Here is a 21,917-nt window from a genome sequence, read left to right as displayed (position 1 = left end):
TTCACTTCAGGCTCTATTCAATTCAAGTTATAAACTTCTTTAATTCTTATCATATCTCCCTCTTATAATATACTTAAAATTATTTTCCTTTGTGACGTGTAACGCACGGCATAGAATTGGAGGTTATCAACCCACAGAGCAAAATAGCTCCTTAATTAAAAAGGTTAATTTTTATATTAGATTAAGGAAACTCATATACACTAGCATCAAATAATATCTTTTATTATATTAACACGTCATCTTAAATTATAAACTTAAAAAAAATAAAATTAGAGGGGCATTGTCAAAATGCAACAGGGCTCTTGGTACAGGACTTCAAACTTTGAAAAAATTAAAGAAGAAAATAAACTTGTACCTACGGCATATTCTGCCACTAAATATAATTTTTCAGCAGGTAAATATCGGGAAGACAATAATTTTGATGTCAATTATGCATTGTCAATAGGTAAAAGTCATGTTTGAACCATTGCTCATATATTTAAACACAAGTAATGTGTAGAGATTATAACGGTGCCTCCAAATTGTCGGGGACGACCCTGAAATTATGTACCAAACATAAGTAAATTTACCAAAACTTGTCGATCAAGAATATATTCCTTTAAAAAATTACACACACACACACACACACACACATAAAGTAGACAACCGTCTAATAAATATGCGTCACTGTAGTATTTTGGTTTGTAAAAGACACATCATGGTCTAAATGGGTTTTAACTCATTTTTGTTAGATGAGAATTTCTTTCCGAGCCTCCGTACTTCTCTCGCGCCCTCTAATTTGAAGATCTTTCCGAGCCTGCGTACTTCTCACGCGCCCTCTAATTTGAAGAAAATACCTCGTTTGGATTCTATAATTTGAACCATTTTTTTTCATGATTTTTGGATTATTATAATCCCAATCTCCTAAAAAAGGTTTAAAAAAATTGCAAGTTGTCCTGGTTCATCTGAATATTGTCTCAACATAAATCAATCAATAAAATATGAAAAAGCTAATATCAGTTTGTATCATATAATCTGTAAGGTACCAAACCCCCCAAAGACTAGTACGCAGTTCAGATTATATAATTTGAAACTTTAAACATAAATTAAAAAAATAATTTATCCAAAAGTTACAACACAGTCAGAAAACTATTGCGCAACCCTAGCATCCATCCACCTCAAACGATAATTCATCCCTCCCCGAACCTCATGCAAGATTTTCTCCACACGCAATGAATTGTTGGAGTTGACAATGCAATTTAAGCTTGGGATAGTATTTTTCAACAAGAGTGAAAACAATATCAATGTTAAAAGCTTTATAATTATCCTTATGAGCCAAAGCTCAACTTAGAGTTCACAAATCCATTGCTTGCTCCCTAAATATACTATTCAACTCTTCTAATTGTTTACCAATGGTAGGAAAATATATTTCAACTCTAAAGTAATGCTCTATTGTTACATGGTTCTTTTCAAGACGAGATCGTCCAAATCTTGTTGCTGAATGGAAATCATCTAGATCAGGAATGTCGATATCATGTCTTACATAAAAATTCCTCACATCAACAAACAATTTACCCCAACCATCTTCTCTAAATTGTTGAATAAGAGTTTTTGTGTTACTAACCAGAAACATATCATTAACTATATCCTGAGATTGTAGTTTCAAGGCTTGACAAAACACATATGTTATCCCCATGATTTCTTTCATCAAATGCAAGATCAATATAAAATCACATGACATCAAGTAATTGTAACCACTATCAACATTTCCACTTGTTGAATAATTTGTTTCTTCCTTTGCAATTTTTTTTCTTCAAAACACAACAAGTTGCTTTATACATATTTATTAGGCTAGAAATATGAATTGAAATGTGATCCCCACCTAGTATCTGTAGCTCGTATCACAGTAATTGTAACCACTATAAATTTGTAACGCCCACACTAAACGTATCTAGAAAGTTTAGCATGTGCATTATCTTTAGTACTGGATACATTAAAATTTACAACATAAATTCTTCGAATGAATATTTTATACAACAATGTGCGTTCGTACAATCAACAATACACTACTACTAGTCCAAAACATAGAAAATACATTCTTGAAACCCAAACATCCTGCAGCGGGTACGAACGAACACTTGCTGATTATCCATTCGGCTACGACTTGCTAACTCTTGCTGAACCAACCTGCTGATCTGAAACAAATAAGGATTGAAATGAGATATAATGTCTCAGTAAGTTCTACCTAATCTTAGGCTATAGGTAACCTCGAGAAAACCTATGGTCACCACGTGTCTACAATACAACCCGCCGCTTGAATATACGTGTGTGGGTCATGCTTACCTAGACGGTTGTGCATACTAGATCCGTCGTAGGGTTCTTCTTAACTTAGCTCATAAGTCTTGTCGTGTACTCTACATGTCATGGCGGTCAAGGGAACCTAGGACCGCTTTGTCGAGACGCGCTAACGCATCAAAACCTAAACATAACTCATTCATGACATGTTCCTAAACTGGACGATCGGGGAGTTACTAAGACCGTCGACAATATATCATCATAACTTGTTCTATTGCATAAGCTTGTTCTTGTCTTGAAACATATCGTAATCATATTCGTAAACATGTTCATTCATTATGTTAGATGTTAGCGTTGAACAAACAATATTATCTTGGTTCATTTTACGGAGGGCATCGGGTGGAGTAACCCAAGTACATTCCCTTACTTGACCGATGAAAACCTAGCTAAGGTACATCAGACTCCCTCAGTGACGTATGGGCCCACCTTGCGGAGCGTATCCCGTTCCCCCTGGCAAGAACCTCTCGTATCCCCCTTGGCGTGGATAACGAAAAGACACGACCCCTACATCTTACTTTATGGTCTTGACCATACATGATAACTTCTCTTGATATTTGGTTACTTAATCATTCTTGATCATAATGAAGAGATTATGCCTATAAATTCACAACTTAACTTGCTTAGGGTTCTTGCTAACATTCTAGTTCTTGACGATCTATGTCGAGGCTCTATGCTTTTTCCTATTCTTAGTTTATCGCTACCCGATTAAACCTGCTTATCTCTCTCAAGTGCCATTGTTGTTGAAATATGTTCATATGTATCATGCATTTTTCGTTGGAAGCTCAAGTATGATGGTACAATAGGTTATTGGAGATTGAGGGTTTTCTTTAGATTAATAAGCGTTAAACAAGTGGTTTCAGACGGCATGCAAGGCCCCAAAGCCAGCTAAAAGTGAAACTTTGTCTGCCATTTTCGCCAGAATTTCGCTGATAGCGAAGTGGCTCTGTGATGGCTATCTGAAAATTTGGCTATTAGCCAACTGGTTCTGGGAAATTTGCCAACTGGTTCTGGGAAATTTTGCTATTAGCGAAATATTTCGCTAATAGCGAGTTTCTTTGTATCAGAAGTGCAGAAAATGCGATTTTTGATGTTTTACCTCAATTCCAAACAACCTAATGCACCATAATCATCCAGAATACATAAAAACTATATGAAATGAAATGCATGGCTCAACAAACATGTTTCAATCAACAATTGGCATAAAAGGGTACTAAAATCACATCATACTAAACTTAGCATAAGTTCATGTTCTCTTACTAAAATCAAACAAACCCAAAGGTGGTAAACTAATCTAAGAACTCACCTAACATGTTCCTGCAATTGTTCTTAGCTTCACTTCAACTTTGCCCAAGACCAAACCCTAGCTCTTGATCACATGCAATAATGGATGAATTGAAGTTCATGCATAATTCAACTTTCTAGTTGCTCCTTGTGCAAGAGGTAACCCAATTCATGCTCAAACACTCAAATGAACATTGCTTGCAAGAATTGATGGATTGAAGAGGAAGATGGGGCGATTTTCTTTAGAGAGAGGGAGGAGAGAATTTTGCTTCCGAATGTTTAGAGAAAGAAAGTTCCAATACAAATGAATAATCTTGGCTCAAACTTACTTATATACTCCTTATTTGAAAATACTATATTACCCTTGGTCTTAGACGTTCTTGACTTGATACGGTTAACTGAACCCGCGTGAAACCTACTGAAACTGCATTATAGACGTTCTCCGTTGTAAATGGATTCAATGAACACTTAACCTCTGACACGTTCGACTGGTAATATTCCATTAACTGACGAGTGGGATATTATAAAATTAGTTTTGTATTTTTTAAATAACGACTTACCTCATAAAATTAAGAAGATTATAAGTTTAACCGAGGATAACTATGAAATTTTGCTGGAGTGTGATTTTCTTATAATAGTAGTAGTAGATATTTTTAGGATTGGAAGTTATAACTAAAAAAAATAATTAAATATATAAATAAAGAGAATCAGATAATAATGAGAAAAAAAAATAAACAAAGTCGCTTTTTTATTTGAAAAATATCGAAAATTAGTTTTAGGCTTGGAAGTGATAAACAAAAAGAAAAAAAAATTAAAGGTTTGTTTAGCGTTTCACTGTATTTCATGACTATTATTATTACATTCGTTTATTCTTCACTATTAAAGGTTCATTCGTTTATTACAGGCGGATGATGTCGCAGAGCATATCATTACAGATGAAAATTTGGCGCAACAAAGGGATATATTTTCTGCTCAGGAAAATTTGAATACTGTCAATAAAGAGCTTGAAGTTATTACTTACGCATTTGAGGATCAGACAGAAGTTACTACATCTCGTGCCGGCCGGCTGCCTAGTACTTCTATACATGTGTTAGAGGAGATAGATGCTGAGGAAAACATAGTTGATCGGGGAAATGACAAAGACTCCCTTGTTGCAGATGTAGACCATGATGCCTTACAACTCCAACATCCAGCAAACAATATCACAGATGAAGCAGAGGTAAGCCCACCTGTACTACAACAAGTTCATATCAGCAGGAACATACAGGATGGCCTGGATTTATGGGCCAGAATACGTGAATATGATCAACGAATGGCTGATGAAGGCTTCACTCAAGTTCTTACAAAGGCGCAGAAGCAAAATCGTAAAAAGCACGTCATTGGCACGTCCTATCAAACTCGTGCAAAGGGTGGTCCTCCATCTTCCAAATGATTCTGTTTTATAGGATTGTCCGTAGATTTTCGTGCCGGTATCAGCTGTGCGGACAAATTGGCGAATATGAGTTATGGGATTCAAAGTTCACTTTGGTTAGAAACACTTATATGGATTTCTATACCTTTTATAGATCTCCTTTGTCTTTTTCTGTTATTTTTTTTTCTTTTTTGGCTTTGTTTGCATTTCTTATTTTTGAGGGTTTTGGTCTAGTCCCCCCTCTCTTTTGTACAGACTTTTTCCCCCCTTTTTAATAAATTTTAGAGTTTGACAGGCATACGACGGAGGCTTCCCGGGGTGCCATTTAGTTGGGATGTCGGTGTTGCCTCCTGACGTTTGTCTCTCTCCTTGCTTAGCAAAAAAAAAAAATCGTTTGTTTATTCATTACTTCAATAAATTTGTAAATTTTCAAACAAACTCCTCCTTTTGTTAAAAAATTGTTTTTTTTTTAATATTGGAAATTAGTTAGACTTGGAAGTGATAAATCAGCAAAATGATGAAAGAAGAATTAGTTAGGCTTGAAAGTGATAAATCTGCAAAATGACGATATATTGAATTAGTTAGGCTTGGAAGATAAACTCAAGAAAGAAAAAAAAATTCAAAATATGAATAAATTCGTTTTTTAATTTTTATGATGATGATTAAGTCCATAAAATTAAGAATATTATAAGTTTAACTGAGGATAATTATAAAGTTTTACTAGAGTACGATTTTTTAATAGTAGTAGAAAAAGTTTGATTATCATTGTTCTTCCTAATTATGTTGTCTGTAAGATGTAAGATAAGATCATAAGTTCCGTGTTACCGAATTTTCATGCCTTAATTGTCGTATATATGAAATTAGATCTTTCTTGAAAGAAGTCGTATATATCATATTAGTTTTTTTTTTGTGTTTGTTTATCCTAAAAATCTTATTTTAATTATTTAGTGTGTTTGAACACAACTAAATAAAAAAAATATTTTGTTACAAAATTAACTTAATTTTTGGACTTTTTTTTGTAACAAAAAGACACAAAATAGTAAAAAAATCCAAAGCGTCAAATGATTAGAATTGTGTTCTTGATAGAATTAGAGTAGTAAGTAGAGAATAAATTATCGGTTTTTATTGGAGATTATTTTTTACTCTTAGAGTTTTTTTTAAGGACCGACTCTATATATTTAGAAGTGAAAAGTAAGTTATCATGAGAAAATTTATTTGTGGTAGTTTGTTTTAATCATCAGTTTGAGAAATAATAGGGGGATCTTAAAATAAAAGACACAAAAAATATAATTTTGATGACGTGTCAAATAATTAGAATGACTTAAGATTGTATTTTTGGTAGTTGTTAAGTTTCATTTTTTTAGGGAAGTTATTAAGTTTCATATATTATATAATAGATTTGGGAAGAAAATAACTCGTATATATCATATTAGTTTGTTACTCAAATGATTTATTCAAAAGATTTAGTTTTAAAGATTTGATCCGATCATCATATATATAAAACAAACCTAACACCTTCCCATAACCTAAACCTAATTCAAAGAAGCATCAGATTTCAACTTTGCTATAAGCACAAAACCATGAGTTCTTCATTGATTACTACCAGTGAACCTCGTAAACGTCTTATTATCAAGATTTCTTATCCTAAAAAGCATGCTAGTTCACTCATTGATGATTCTATGGATGATCACTCTCAAGGATCAGCTAGCAAGAGGAGAAAGATGGAAGATCATGCAAAGCCAATTGTCACTGGCTATTGGCTTGATTCAACAATATCTTTGTCTCAACATAAGAAGAACAACGTTGTTGATACCAACCAGAACAACAAAAAGGAACACTCCAACAAAGCAGCAACAACAACAACAACTGTTTCTACCGCCGATCGTTCGTACTCAAAAATATCTTTTGGAAAAGAAAACTTAAACGTTTTTCCAATAGAATCAAAGGATGATGTTGGCTGCAAGAAGAAGAATGAGAATTCAGGTAATGATACAAGTACACCTTCTGTTGTCAAAGATCACCCAAGGACTGAAAAATATGGCTTAAAGAAGAATGGCGATGGTGCAGAGTTGATGATGAATAAAGAGAAGAAAACCCCAATGGAGCGTTATAAAAGGATGCAATGTTGGGCGATAGTGAGTAGAATGATAACCGGAAGAGATGGATGGGCTTTGAAAAACCCTCTTGATCTCAAGTTTTTGAAGAACAAGTCATCGAAGACGTCCGATAAATTGAAGGCAATTGGATTAAAAGATATCGAAGCCAAGCTGAAATTTTATTCAACACCGGATGAGTTTGCTGAGGATATGAGGTTTGTGTTCTATCATGGATGGCTTTATCCTCAAAGGGATGTTGTTCACAAAATTGCTATGAAGCTTAGTGATATTTTTGAGAACAAGTGGAAGTCTTTGAAAGAGAGTTGGGTACTTGAGGATAGAAGACTCAACAAGATTCATAAGAGGAAGAAGATTGTGTACCAGAAATCATGTGATAGTGGGAAGGATCATAGTTTGAGCAAGATACTTAATGATCAAAGCAACATGTTTGCTTTGTATCAAAGAAATTACTAGAGATAAAAGAAACATTATTGTTCAGTTTAGAATATTTCTCTGAGTATCTCTATGTTCTCAATTTGTATCAATGAAATTACTTGAAATAAAAGAAGCATTTTCATGTTCAGTTTTAATTCTGCAAGTAATCTTAATTTGTTCTCATTAATTAAACTTGTTGCCTAATTATAATTTTGTTATGATTTTTACCATTATGATCAAGGTTATCAAAATCGGGACTTTACTTCAAGTCGAAAGGGAGTAGCAAAATCGGGACTCGTAAAATCGCAATCAAAATCGAGGATTCTATTAAAACAAAAATAATGTTAAATATATGTTATATATTGCATATAGTCATAAATGACTAAAGTTCAAAATCCACAAAATACATATACATAAATGTGGGGGGAAGTGAAAGAATGAAAAAAATTTGCCTTTTGGTTATTTATAGAACGGGTCATGGATTCAAATCGGGTCAATTTACGAACTGGGTCAAAAATTGACCCTTATCAAAAAAATGAACAAAATCCTTCAAAATCCATCAAAATCCTGCGATTTTGAATGGATTTCACGATTTTGTGCGATTTTGTGCGACTTTGATAGGATTTTGCCTGTTTTTGGGACTTTGCTATGGATTTGAGTCGTTGAAGCTACGCAAAGTCGCAAAAACCAGGATTTTGGGACTTAAGTCGCGTTTTTGATAACAATGATTATGATACTTAATGTTTCATGTTTATAGTCTTGGAGCGTACCTAGATAATATAATTGTTTCTTATAAACTTTAAAGATACATAACTTCCTTCTTATAAACTTCCTTCAGTGTACTCCTTGTAGCAATTTATACAACAAGATATAAATTACTTTGATATTGAAAAGTTAATTGAGATTTTAGGGAGCAAATTAAATCTTTTGAAAATTTTCTTAATGAAATACTATAAAGTAACACAATTTTATGAGTTTTAACCAATTATTTCAAGTTATAAACTCCTTTCTTATCATATCTCCCTCTTATAATATACTTAAAATTATTTTCTCTTATCATATCTCCCTCTTATAATATACTTAAAATTATTTTCCTTTGTGACGTGTAACGCACGGCATAGAATTGGAGGTTATCAACCCATAGAGCAAAATAGCTCCTTAATTAAAAAGGTTAATTTTTATATTAGATTAAGGAAACTCATATACACTAGCATCAAATAATATCTTTTATTATATTGACACGTCATCTTAAATTATAAACTTTAAAAAAAAAAAAAAAGTTAGAGGGGCATTGTGAAAATGCAACAAAGCTCTTGGTACAGGGCTCGAAACTTTGAAAAAAGAAGAAAATAAACTTTTACCTACGGCATATTCCGTCAATAAATATAATTTTTCTGTAGGTAAATATCGGAGAGACAATAATTTTGCTGTCAATTATGCTTTGTCAATAGGTAAAAGTCATGTTTGAACCATTGCTCATATATTTAACTACAAGTAATGTTAGCAATTTAGTTGCATGTCACTATAAGTGATTTGAATTTTTCCAATTATTTTCAAATAAAAAAATGTAGAGATTACCAAAACTTGTCGATCAATAATATATTCCTTTAAAAACACACACACACATAAAGTACACAACCGTCTAATAAATATGCGTCACTGTAGTATTTTGGTTTGTAAAAGACACATCATGGTCTAAATGGGTTTTAACTAATTTTTGTTAGATGAGAATTTCTTTCCGAGCCTCTGTACTTCTCACGCGCCCTCTAATTTGAAGAAAATACCTAGTTCGGATTCTATAATTTGAACCATTTTTTTCATGATTTTTGGATTATTATAATCCCAATCCCCTAAAAAAGGTATAAAAAAATTGCAAGTTGTCCTGGTTCATCTGAATATTGTCTCAACACAAATCAGTCAATAAAATCTGAAAAAGCTAATATCAATTTGTATTATATAATCTGCAAGGCACCAAACCCCCCAAAGACTAGTACGCAGTTCAGATTATATAATTTGAAACTTTAAACATAAATTAAAAACATAATTTATCCAAAAGTTACAGCACAGTCAGAAAACTATTGCGCAACCCTAGCATCCATCCACCTCAGACGATAATTCATCCCTCCCCGAACCTCATGCAAGATTTTCTCCACACGCAATGAATTGTTGGAGTTGACAGTGCAATTTAAGCTTGGGATAGTATTTTTCAACAAGAGTGAAAACAATATCAATGTTAAAAGCTTTATAATTATCCTTATGAGCAAAAGCTCAACTTAGAGTTAACAAATCCATTGCTTGCTCCCTAAATATACTATTCAACTCTTCTAATTGTTTACCAATGGTAGGAAAATATATTTCAACTCTAAAGTAATGCTCTATTGTTACATGGTTGTTTTCAAGACGAGATCGTCCAAATCTTGTTGCTGAATGGAAATCATCTAGATCAGGAATGTCGATATCATGTCTTACATAAAAAATCCTCACATCAACAAACAATTCACCCCAACCATCTTCTCTAAATTGTTGAATAAGAGTTTTTGTGTTACCAACCAGAAACATATCATTAACTACATCCTGATATTGCAGTTTCAAGGCTTGACAAAGCACATATGTTATCCCCATGATTTCTTTCATCAAATGCAAGATCAATATAAAATCACATGACATCAAGTAATTGTAACCACTATCAACATTTCCACTTGTTGAATAATTTGTTTCTTCCTTTGCATTTTTTTCAAAACACAACAAGTTGCTTTATACATATTTATTAGGCTAGAAATATAAATTGAAATGTGATCCCTGAAGGTGAGAAAAACACAGGAAGGGGGGTTGAAAGTGATAAATCTGCAAAATGATGATAGAAGAATTAGTTAGGCTTGAAAGTGATATATCTGCAAAATGACAATATATTGAATTAATTAGTTAGGTTTGGAAGTTAAACTCAAGAAAAAAAAATTAAATTTTCAGAATATGAATAAATTCGTTTTTAAATTTTTATGACGATGATTAAGTCCATAAAATTAAGAAGATTATAAGTTTAACTGAGGATAATTATAAAGTTTTACTAGAGTACGATTTTCTGTACTTGTGATCTTAACTCAGTTGGGTATGGACAATGGATAATATATGCAAGGTCTGGGGTTCAAACCCCGACCACCACCAAAAAAAGAGTACTATTTTCTAATAGTAGTAGAAAAAGTTTGATTATCATTGTTCTTCCTAATTATGTTGTATGTAAGATGTAAGATAAGATCACAAGTTCCGTGTTACCGAATTTTCATGCCTTAATTGTCGTATATATCATATTCGTTTTTTTTTTTTTTTGTGTTTGTTTATCGTAAATTTTTTTTTTAATTATTTAGTTTGTTTGAACACAACTAAATCAAACAAATATTTTGTTACAAAATTAACTTAATTTTTGTAACAAAAAGACACAAAATAGTAAAAAAAAATCCAAAGCGTCAAATGATTAGAATTGTGTTGTTGATAGAATTAGAGTAGTAATTAGAGAATAAATTATCAGTTTTTATTGGAGATTATTTTTTACTCTTAGAGTTTTTTTTTGTTTTTTTTATTTTTAAGGACGGACTCTAGATATTTAGAAGTGAAAAGTAAGTTATCATGAGAAAATTTGTTTGTTGTAGTTTGTTTTAATTATCGATTTGAGAAATAATAGGGGGATCTTAAAATAAAAGACACAAAAAATATAATTTTGATGACGTGTCAAATAATTAGAATGACTTAAGATTGTATTTTTGGTAGTTATTAAGTTTCATTTTTTTTTAGGGAAGTTATTAAGTTTCATATATTATATAATAGATTTGGGAGGAAAATAACTCGTATATATCATATTAGTTTGTTACTCAAATGATTTATTCAAAAGATTTAGTTTAAAAGATTTGATTCGATCATCATATATATAAAACAAACCCAACACCTTCCCATAACCTAAACCTAATTCAAAGAAGCATCAGATTTCAACTTTGCTATAAGCACAAAATCATGAGTTCTTCATTGATTACTACCAGTGAACCTCGTAAACGTCTTATTATAAAGATTTCTTATCCTAAAAAGCATGCTAGTTCACTCATTGATGATTCTATGGATGATCACTCTCAAGGATCAGCTAGCAAGAGGAGAAAGATGGAAGATCATGCAAAGCCAATTGTCACTGGCTATTGGCTTGATTCAACAATATCTTTGTCTCAACATAAGAAGAACAACGTTGTTGATACCAACCAGAACAACAAAAAAGAACACTCCAACAAAGCAGCAACAACAACAACAACTGTTTCTACCGCCTATCGTTCGTACTCAAAAATATCTTTTGGAAAAGAAAACTTAAACGTTTTTCCAATAGAATCAAAGGATGATGTTGGCTGCAAGAAGAAGAATGAGAATTTGGGTAATGGTGCAGAGTTGATGATGAATAAAGAGAAGAAAACCCCAATGGAGCGTTATAAAAGGATGCAATGTTGGGCGATAGTGAGTAGAATGATAACCGGAAGAGATGGATGGGCTTTGAAAAACCCTCTTGATCTCAAGTTTTTGAAGAACAAGTCATCGAAGACGTCCGATAAATTGAAGGCAATTGGATTAAAAGATATCGAAGCCAAGCTGAAATTTTATTCAACACCGGATGAGTTTGCTGAGGATATGAGGTTTGTGTTCTATCATGGATGGCTTTATCCTCAAAGGGATGTTGTTCACAAAATTGCTATGAAGCTTAGTGATATTTTTGAGAACAAGTGGAAGTCTTTGAAAGAGAGTTGGGCACTTGAGGATAGAAGACTCAACAAGATTCATAAGAGGAAGAAGATTGTTTACCAGAAATCATGTGATAGTGGGAAGGATCATAGTTTGAGCAAGATACTTAATGATCAAAGCAACATGTTTGCTTTGTATCAAAGAAATTACTAGAGATTAAAGCAACATTATTGTTCTGTTTAGAATATTTCTCTGAGTATCTCCATGTTCTAAATTTGTATCAATGAAATTACTTGGAATAAAAGAAGCATTTTCATGTTCAGTTTTTCTACGAGTATATATTTGTTCTCGAATCATTTAGTATTATATAGAACTTGGTATTTTCAGCAATGATACTTAATGCATTCAATTCTGCAAGTAATCTTAATTTGTTCTCATTAATTAAACTTGTTACCTAATTATGATTATGATACTTAATTTTTTTTATGTTTATAGTCTTGGACCGTACCTAGATAATATACTTGTTTCTTATAAACTACAAGATACATAATTTCCTTCTTATAAACTTGTTTTGAAGCATATTTTTACCTCCTTCACTGTACTCCTTGTAGCAATTTATACAACAAGATATAAATTACTTTTTTTTGGTCACTAGATATAAATTACTTTGATATTGAAAAGTTAATTGAGATTTTAGGGAGCAAATTAAATCTTTTGTTGTCAAAGTGACTCGAAATTGAGGATCATAAATCTGTCAAAATTGAGCCATGATTTTGGGTGCATTTTTGGGAGTTTTTCTTCTGGAAAAATCGAGCCACGATTTGCAAAATCGAGCCTCGATTTTGCGCTGATGCATAAAAATAAAACGTATTTTTATGCGTCAGATTTGTTCCAATTTTTTAGAGATTCTTTTACTATAAATATAGACCTTGTATCAGACGAAACCTTCAGGGGGGGCTGAACCAAGGGATTAGAAGATTTTTTTTTTTTTTATATTTTGCATATGAAATTTGAAACAATGTTAGTCATCTTGCTTATAGAATTTCAGCTCTTCATGAAACTATTATTATAGTTAACAAAATTTCGTTTAAATTTAAAGATAAAAATAAACAAACTTCGTTAGAAAAAAAAATTAATTTTCAAAATAGACAACATTTATTATTTTTATTGAAAAAGATAAGTGTAAGTAGAAAGAGTATAATTGACAGATTATACCCCTTATAATAGCAAAACAACAGTTGAATAAGAAAGCTAAATCCGTTGTTAAACAACACTTAAAAAGAAACTGAAGGAGTAATAGATAATTTTAGGATTGGAAATGATAACTAAAAAAATTAATTAATCGTTTGACTATGGATTTAATGTTTATATTTAACTGTTGTTTTGGTAATTTAAGGGTACAATTTGTCAATTAAACCCATTCTCAATTACTCTTATCTTTTTCATTAAAACTAATAAATGTATCAATTCGGTCAAATACCACTCTTGGTCCTTTTAGTTTGACAAGATTCCCAAGTTAGTCCTTTTCAAATAGGTCCTTTTAGTTGATAAACTATTTTACCGTTACCCCTGCTGTTAGTATCCGTTTAACTGATGCTGATGTAGTCCTTAAGTTGTTGACTTGGATCATAATGTTGTCTCTTAAAAGCTCCATGGTGTCAAAAAGCACGTTTAATGGTCACAAATGATCATTTATAGTGCTAGAAAGGCAACTATTTACTGCAACAAATGCCTTTCTAGCATTATTAGACGATATTTATAGTGCTAAAATGATATTTGTGACCATTTAACGTAACGTTTTGACACCCTGAAGCTTTTAAAAGACAGTGATTTGATCAAAGTCAACAAGTTAACGGCTACATCGGCATCATTTAATTATTAACTGACAGCAGGGGTAACAGTGAAATAGTTTATCAACTAAAATAACCTATTTGAACTAAAGTAACTCTACAGTGCTAAAGGTTTAGAATAGTGAAACAAATCGTTTTTAGCACAAGCTCTTTTCTCACATATCAATGGCTGGAGGTTAGTGTTCTTAATATGCTTTCATGGTCACTGAACCTACTCTTCTCTCTATAGAAAACTACACCATCGAGTTTGAGTGAGTTAAGGTTTAGAATAGTGAAACAAATCGGTTCTCACATAGAAATGGTCGGAGGTTAGCGTTCTTAATTTGCTTTCGCTTACTGGTTTAAATGTGTTGTTTAACCTCCAACCAAATGGCTTTGTCAGAAAAGAGCTTTTTGCTGCTGCTGCAACCAATTTGTTTAACTATTCTAAACCTTAACTCACTCAAACTCGATGGTGTAGTTTTCTGTAGATAGAAGAGTATGGGTTCAGTGACCATTTAAACAGAGAGAATATATTTCCCTTTCATAGAGTCTTGCCCATCACAAAGCCAAGAAACGTGTAACACGTTGAGGGCTGATCTTTAGCACTATACAGTTACTATAGGAACGTGGTGCCATAAGATTATGGAATAAGTGGAAAAAGGAGTTGACCAATTCAGCAAGTTTTTTCCCTAAGAATAGCAATCTACACCAACTCATTTTTGACTCAAAAATTGACTCACGTGGAAGAGGAAAAATTGGGAGGAAAAAAAAAAGTAACAGTCTAGTCTACTCTATTAAATTATAAACCTCTCTAGTGATTGTTTGTCAATTAAATTAAACTATATTCAAAGAAAGACAAAAAAGGCAATGGGTTGATAATTTCAAAAGTTGCAAACAACATTAAAATTTATAATAGAAACCCTTGATCGGGCTGAAGTGGTCAATGAATTCCATCAAAGAACAAACCTTCCACAATGGTGGGCGTCATTGGGTTGTTGCTCTGTTGCCGACTCGAAGGGGCTAAAATTTGACACAGAGCTTTTTCGTTGTTAATTTATAGCAACACCGAGCAACATCCAACAACTCTGGTCCTTCTTGTTCATTCGGGAGAACTAAATTCAATTATTACATGAAATAATTTTTCACTTTACTTACCTCCCAACCCAACTCTGAAGTTCACGTAATCGAAGGCTTAACACACACACACACACACACACACACACACACACACACACACATATATATATATATATATATATATATATATATATATATATATGGGTTATGTTACAAGCCACCATTTGGTGGTGTCTTTTATCAAGTCACACCTTAAGGTGTGATTTTCACTTTTTAGTTATAACTTTGATAAAAGACACCTTCATAAAAGGTGTCTTCTATCATAACCCTATATATATATATATATATATATATATAGGGTAATGCTAATGCACACCTACTTGAATTTTAGAAGGTGTGCATTAGCATCATACACCTTTTCACTTTGGACAAAAATACCCTTTCTCTTTCTTCAATTGTCATTAAAAGCATATGCCTCTTAAAGTAATTTTGCCATTCTTGCTCATCATCTTCTCTTTCATGCTCCTAAACAATCACGTTGTAGCACAGGGAAAGAAGAAAACCTTCTTTTACACCTAAAAAAAAAATTAAACCTTCTTCTATTTTTATTTTGATTGTTTTGATTAACCAACACCAAAATTTTTATTTCCATTGTCTATGAATCACATCTGCTGTTGGCAAAAAACAAAACACCACCGTCCATGATTTTTGATAGATACCTTTGTTTCCTCTTTATTCATCAGCACAGGGTTAACAATTTGTATCAAAACTAAAGCTATTTAAATTCTAATACCAAAAGGATAAATTAATATATTTTTTTGGTAGAAGACAAACTTAACATATAATGAAGAAATGTGATCGGAGTAGCTTGGATTCCGGCAATGAAGATGGGCGGTCATGTTTTGGAGAGACTTTATTTTTTTTGGAGAGAGAACATGATGGCAAGTTCAAAGCCTCTTTACGGAAAAAATAAGAAAAAATGGGGAAATTAATTGTATGTTTTCAATAAACAAATAAAATTACTATCTTACCCTTTAATCTAAGTTGTTTAAAAAGGAAAAAATGGTTTTTAAGTCCAAAGCAAAAAGGTGTATGATGCTAATGCACACCTACTAAAATTCAAGTGGGTGTGCATTAGCATTACCCATATATATATATATATATATATATATATATATATATATATATATATATATATAGTAGGAAGATAACTTTGATAAATAACTTAAACCAACTATGTCAAAACTCTGGAACTCCAAATTTGAACTACCATAACAAGATCATTCTCTATAAAAAATAAAAAAAAATAAAAAAATAAAAAAGTCAATCCATCAACACACAAAGAGTTTAATAGATAATCACAAATTGATCATTCAAAACTCAGTTATTGTAAAGAATCAACCACTTAATATTATTACTCGTGATATACACTATAGTCGATCAACCACTGTTACTCAAAATACAAACCATATATCTTAAACTAGAGAATACAAAAGGGAAACTTCAAAACATTGTCACCAAAAATTAATCAGCAAATATTATTGACGTGAAACCTGGACAAGACGCACAGGTAGCAACAGAAACTAAATACAAAGGTGCCTTATGCCATTATAGACCGTGACCTAACTGCTGATTGCTTAAGGTGCAACTTAATAAAGGAAGGAGTTGAGATGAGTTCTTTCCATGAATGACTGACACACTTAAATCGAAGTAAAGTTTTCACAGGAAGGTAGGAAAGCACTTCCATGATGAGTTTTTCCGGAAGGATGGCTGGTGACTCCGTCGCGATTTTGGTTGTGAGAGACTGATGATTCATGGCTGAAAGATTGCAGTCGATATCGAACCCTAATAACTCAATCCTACTTTTCGAGAAATAAATAGTTGATGTGGGGGTACCAATCCAACAAGCAATATTTATAAGAATATATATTATGTTCGTGCAACGGATGAGAGCAATATTATACGGGAGAATCCTTATTTGAAGATTTGTTTTGTTTTTTTCTTTTTTAAATAAAGATTTGTTTTTTTTTTTTAGGTAATTTGTTTTGTTTTTCTATGCACGTTAAGTACAGAAAAAATATTATAATTTTGTGTGCTAGGGTTCGTTTGTTACGAATTAAAATAAAAGTGATTTTTTTTTTAATATTATAATTCAGATTTTGGTTTATTTTAGATTCTGATTTTTTTTAAAAACTATAACAAACGGATGCAATACACTTAAAAGTAATTATTTCTTTAAAAAAGCTATAACATTGTTTTGCACGATGGTGTTCACGGCCGTTTGAAATGCATACTTGACCCAATCAACGGTTTCTCAGTCAGCGATTTTATCACATGTTTACAATGCCAATCCAAAACATTGTGCGGGTTAACACAGCTAATGTTTGGCTCAAACATGTCCCACTTAAAATATCTTTATTTGTATGGTGTCTCTTCCACAACCGTCTTCCAACAAAGGATAATCTCATCACGAGGGGTATCATTCAAGCAGAAGCAAATGCCTGCTTAGGTGGTTGTGGGATTCAGGAGTCAACAGATAACATTTTCGTTACTTCCCGTCATTTCAATCAGTTACGGACGCAAATTTGTAATTGGCTTGGCATCTCTTTGGTCGGTTCTTTTGTGCAAACATAATTTCCATCAATTCAGTCAGTTAGGTGGATTCCCCAGACAAACTCATCCGTTTCTAAAACTTATATAGTTCGCATGTGTTTGGACGATCTGGAAAGAAAGAAACAATCAGATATTCAGCAACCAATTTTTAGAGCTACCTCAATCGCTAGATTAAGTCAAATTACTTTCTTTTACATGGCTTAAGGCTAAATTGATAAACTTTTCTTACACTTATTATGAGTGGTTGAGGCACCCATTATTGGGGAGTTTGGAAAAGAGGAAAGAATTGTACAGATTATTTTGTGATAAAAAACCATTTATCATGTGTATTAAAGAAACGAAACTTGGTTGTTTGGACGACTCTGTTGTATTGTCGAATTGTGGTGATTCGGGTTGCGATTATTCTTTTCAGCCTTCGGTTGGTGCGTGAGGTGGTTTGTTATCTATGAGGGATACTTCAGAAGTTGAAGTGTGGTTTACTACAAACATCGATCGTTTTTTGGCAATCAAGGCAGTTTGTTCAAAGTAAAAATGAACTTGTTTTTATTAATGTTTATGCTATGTGTGACTTGGCAGTAAAACATGCTTTACGGGACCGACTCTCAGGTTTTCTTCATCAAACTAGAAAATTATAATCTTTGTTTATGTTGGGATTTCAATTCAGTTTGTCCAGTAGATTAACGGGAGAGTTGAGGGTCAATTTTTTGTCAGATCGATTCTGATGTTTTTAATAGCTTCATTTTCGATAACAGCTTGGTGGATTTGTCGTTAAGTGGGAGGGTCGACACTTGGTATCGCGGTTATGGGTTCTCGATGAGTCGTTTAGATCGATTCCTATTATCTGAAAATTTGTGTATGAAGTGGTCTAATAATATCCAAATGGCTCAACAAAGAGGTCTCTCTGTTCTTGTTCCTCTCTTACTATCTGTGGATTCTAGGGATGGCAATTGGACCCAGACCCAATGGATACCCGCAAAAAATACCCACGATGGGTAGGGTAAAACCCCGCTTTCATGGGTATGGGCACGGGTCCGGGTAATACCCACAAATTTTAATGGGTATGGGCACGGGTAAGGGTACTATACTGCCCAGGCCCGCAGCCCCGCATATACATATTTATATAATATCATAAATAATTTATTTATTTTTTGTGTATAATTAATTTATTTATCTAGCTATTTAAGCCTATACCTAAACTTAAACAAAAAAAACTACTTAATATAATAACAACTCCATCATGCCGGTGTACAATTTTTTAGGGATATTTTGGATGTTTTTTATTTCACTAAATACTACGATTCGAACTATTTTTTGAGTAAATTTTAAAAAATTTAGACCGTAGTTTTATTTCAATTATGATGTTTTTATTGTCTGTTCATAGTTAAAGTGCGGGTAATGGGTGCGGGTATGTGCCCTTAGGTACCCATAGGGTATGGGGAAGGGCACTAAAGTTGTTGCCCACGAGGGTACGGGAATGAGTACGGGTATTTTTACAAATGTGGGTATGCGGATGGGCACTATAGTACCCTACCCATAGGGTACCCATTGCCATCCCTAGTGGATTCCGCAAACTGGGGACCGCAGCCTCTTCGTAGGTTAAAATGTTGGGATGACTTTCTAGGCTATAAGAATTTCGTGCGTGACAAGACGGGTTCTTATCAAATTCAGGGCTGGGGCAGATTTTTTTTCTGAAGGAAAAGCTTAAGCTGATCAAAAGCCACCATAAGGAGTGGCATCAGTCTAACACTCGTAATATGGAAGGTTGAATGAAAAATGTTCAGAACCACATCTCATCTTTGGACTTAAAAGGGGAGGATTCGGCTTTAGGCGAGGACGGGGCTAGTGGAACTTCATGATATGTCTATTAACTTAAATTCGTTGGCGCGGGTTCATTCGAGCATTTGTTGGCAAAAATCTCGCCCGAACTGGTTAAAGGAAGATGGCGCTAATTCAAAAATTTTCCATGGGATCATGTGTAGTCGACGGAGAGCAAATGCAATTACTATGATCAATGTAAATGGTGTTCAAGTTGAAGGTGTTCAGCATATCCGTTCAGTAGTCTTTACTCATTTTGCACATGACTTTAAGTCTCCTCGTGTTGAGAGGCCCGGGGTAGAGTATAACAGCCCGATTTTTCGATTAGATTTATTTTTATTATTCTTAATTGTGTTATATGTTCTCTTGTGTGATTATTTGCCTCCGTGTGTATTTTTGGTTGGGAATTGTAGAATTCGGTGTTAGAAGGGTATTTTAGTCATTTTGAACTTAGGGGCATTTTGGTCATTTTGAGAGCAGGGGTAATTTTGTAATTTTGCTGAAGGTTATTTTTAGCGCTTAGTGAGAGTTCTTATTTTACTAAGTGTTGGAGAGTGGGGTAATTATTTAGTTTACCGTTAAGTGACCGTTAGTGTTATATTTTACCGTTAAGTGAGTAGTAACATTTTTGAGGTTAGAATAGAAATGGGTTAGCCCATTAAGGTTTGTGAGATGAGCCCAATTAAGTGAGCCTATATAAACTAATGTTAGTAAAGAGTTAGGGTTTTTCACCAACATTTTTCATTTGAGAAGAGAAGAGATAGAGATAGAGAAGAGATAAGAAGTGAAGAGGAAGGCTAGAGCTAGAAGAGGAATTCATCATCTAGGAGCTAAATTGAAGCTTGGATTAGAGATTCTTGGTGCTAGAGGTAAGAGGGTTAGGCTTCACTCATAATTTCATAACTTTTCCCTTTTACCCATTTTTTGAAATTGATGAATTGAACCTAATTAATTGTAAATTTGTGCTTATGTTTTGATGCAATGTTTGGGTATGCAAATTGAATGTTAATTGAGTTGTTGATGATGAGACTACATGCTTAAGTTGTGGTTATATGTGTGCTTTGCATTTTTGTCCAAAAATGATGATATGAGGTGTTGTTGTTGATGAATTATTGATGGATTCATGATGGTTAGTTGTTGTTGTTGTTAAGAGATGTTGTTGTTGATGATTAAAACTTTGGGTAATCATAATTGTGGAGTTTACTATGACCTTGTGTTGTTTTTGAAGTTTTAATGAAAAATGGGTCAAATGGTGATTTTTGTTAAGAGAATGTTTTGGGGCAAATTTTATATGGAATCGAGTGTCTTTTCATGTTTGGAAATGTTTAAACAAACTTTGGGATCAAATTTGAGCTTTGGGATGTCAAAATTGGGGTTTTGGGGGTGAAAATGAGGTTTTTCCCGAGACTGAACTATCATAACTCGCCTTGCGAGTAAACTTACTCGCAACGGCGAGTAACTGATCACTCGCCTCGCGAGTGGACCTGCTCGCAACGGCGAGCTGCACGGGTCAGTACTCCCTGTTTTGCGTTTTTGTGCCTTTATCCCTCGTTTTTGTTTTGAACTGGCTTTTGGTATAAACATGAAAATTGTAGAGAATATTTTTAGCTTTCTAGAGGCTTTGGTTTGACTTGGATATGGTTTTTGGTTTTCAAGTTATGGGGAAAATACTCTTGAAAAGTTTTATCAAAAAATCCCGCATAACTAGTTCTAAGTCGACCCAAACCTTGTGGACTGTTTATAATCAATGAAACTTGATTTTTATGAGTTCAACTAAGGTATTTAAACTGTGATGTGTTGAATCTAACTTGTTTTTCTTTGAAAATAGAAATTTTGTGGAAAATGATAAAGTGAGACGAACTTTGGGTTTTTATTGATTTCGTCACACTTGGCCGGTGAAACGCCAAGGCATCCTCTATTGCGCTCATATGTGGCCTAGGGGTATGTTTAGTTGAGGCATTGGAACTTATTTACTTGGTTTTGGCTTAAAGGCTTGATTAATTTTAAGTTGTGATCTAAGAGACGAACTTTGTTGAAAATGGCTTTAAGAATCCTTTGTCTTGTGAATTCTTGTGGATATTTGATATAAATTATGTGGAGATGATTGGTGGTGTATGTGTGTGACAACTACATGTGGATTGAATTATGAATGTTGTCGGTGATTGTATATATGTTATGTGATGGTGAATTGTTGTTGATTACATACATATCAAATGTTGGTGATGTTGAGGTGATTTATATGTGTGAACATATGCATTGTAGTCGAGTCATATGTTCATGCATTCATGACTGATGGTGGTGGATTTTATATCCAAT

At 33.2% G+C, this 21,917-nt stretch overlaps 2 protein-coding genes across 2 annotated transcripts; both read left to right on the top strand.

Annotated features, from left to right (window-relative positions):
* The first annotated feature begins 6,541 nt into the window (after positions 1–6,541).
* Positions 6,542–7,699, top strand: LOC146907201 (uncharacterized). The gene has a single exon (XM_085727609.1). The coding sequence runs from the start codon at positions 6,607–6,609 to the stop codon at positions 7,594–7,596; it is 990 nt and encodes a 329-aa protein (XP_085583735.1). The 5' UTR covers positions 6,542–6,606; the 3' UTR covers positions 7,597–7,699.
* A 3,826-nt stretch (positions 7,700–11,525) lies between these two features.
* Positions 11,526–12,477, top strand: LOC146907200 (uncharacterized). Its single transcript, XM_085727683.1, has one exon. It carries the CDS (start codon positions 11,560–11,562, stop codon positions 12,475–12,477), a length of 918 nt encoding a protein of 305 aa, XP_085583809.1. The 5' UTR covers positions 11,526–11,559.
* Positions 12,478–21,917: the final 9,440 nt, after the last annotated feature.

Source organism: Medicago sativa, chromosome 7 (genome assembly GCF_051527215.1).
Source record: "Medicago sativa cultivar Bolivia chromosome 7, Bolivia_mono, whole genome shotgun sequence".
In the NCBI taxonomy this organism is placed as follows: Eukaryota; Viridiplantae; Streptophyta; class Magnoliopsida; order Fabales; family Fabaceae; genus Medicago; species Medicago sativa.
The sequence above is the reverse complement of the archived record's forward strand: the minus strand, read 5'-3'. Positions and strand labels throughout refer to the sequence as shown.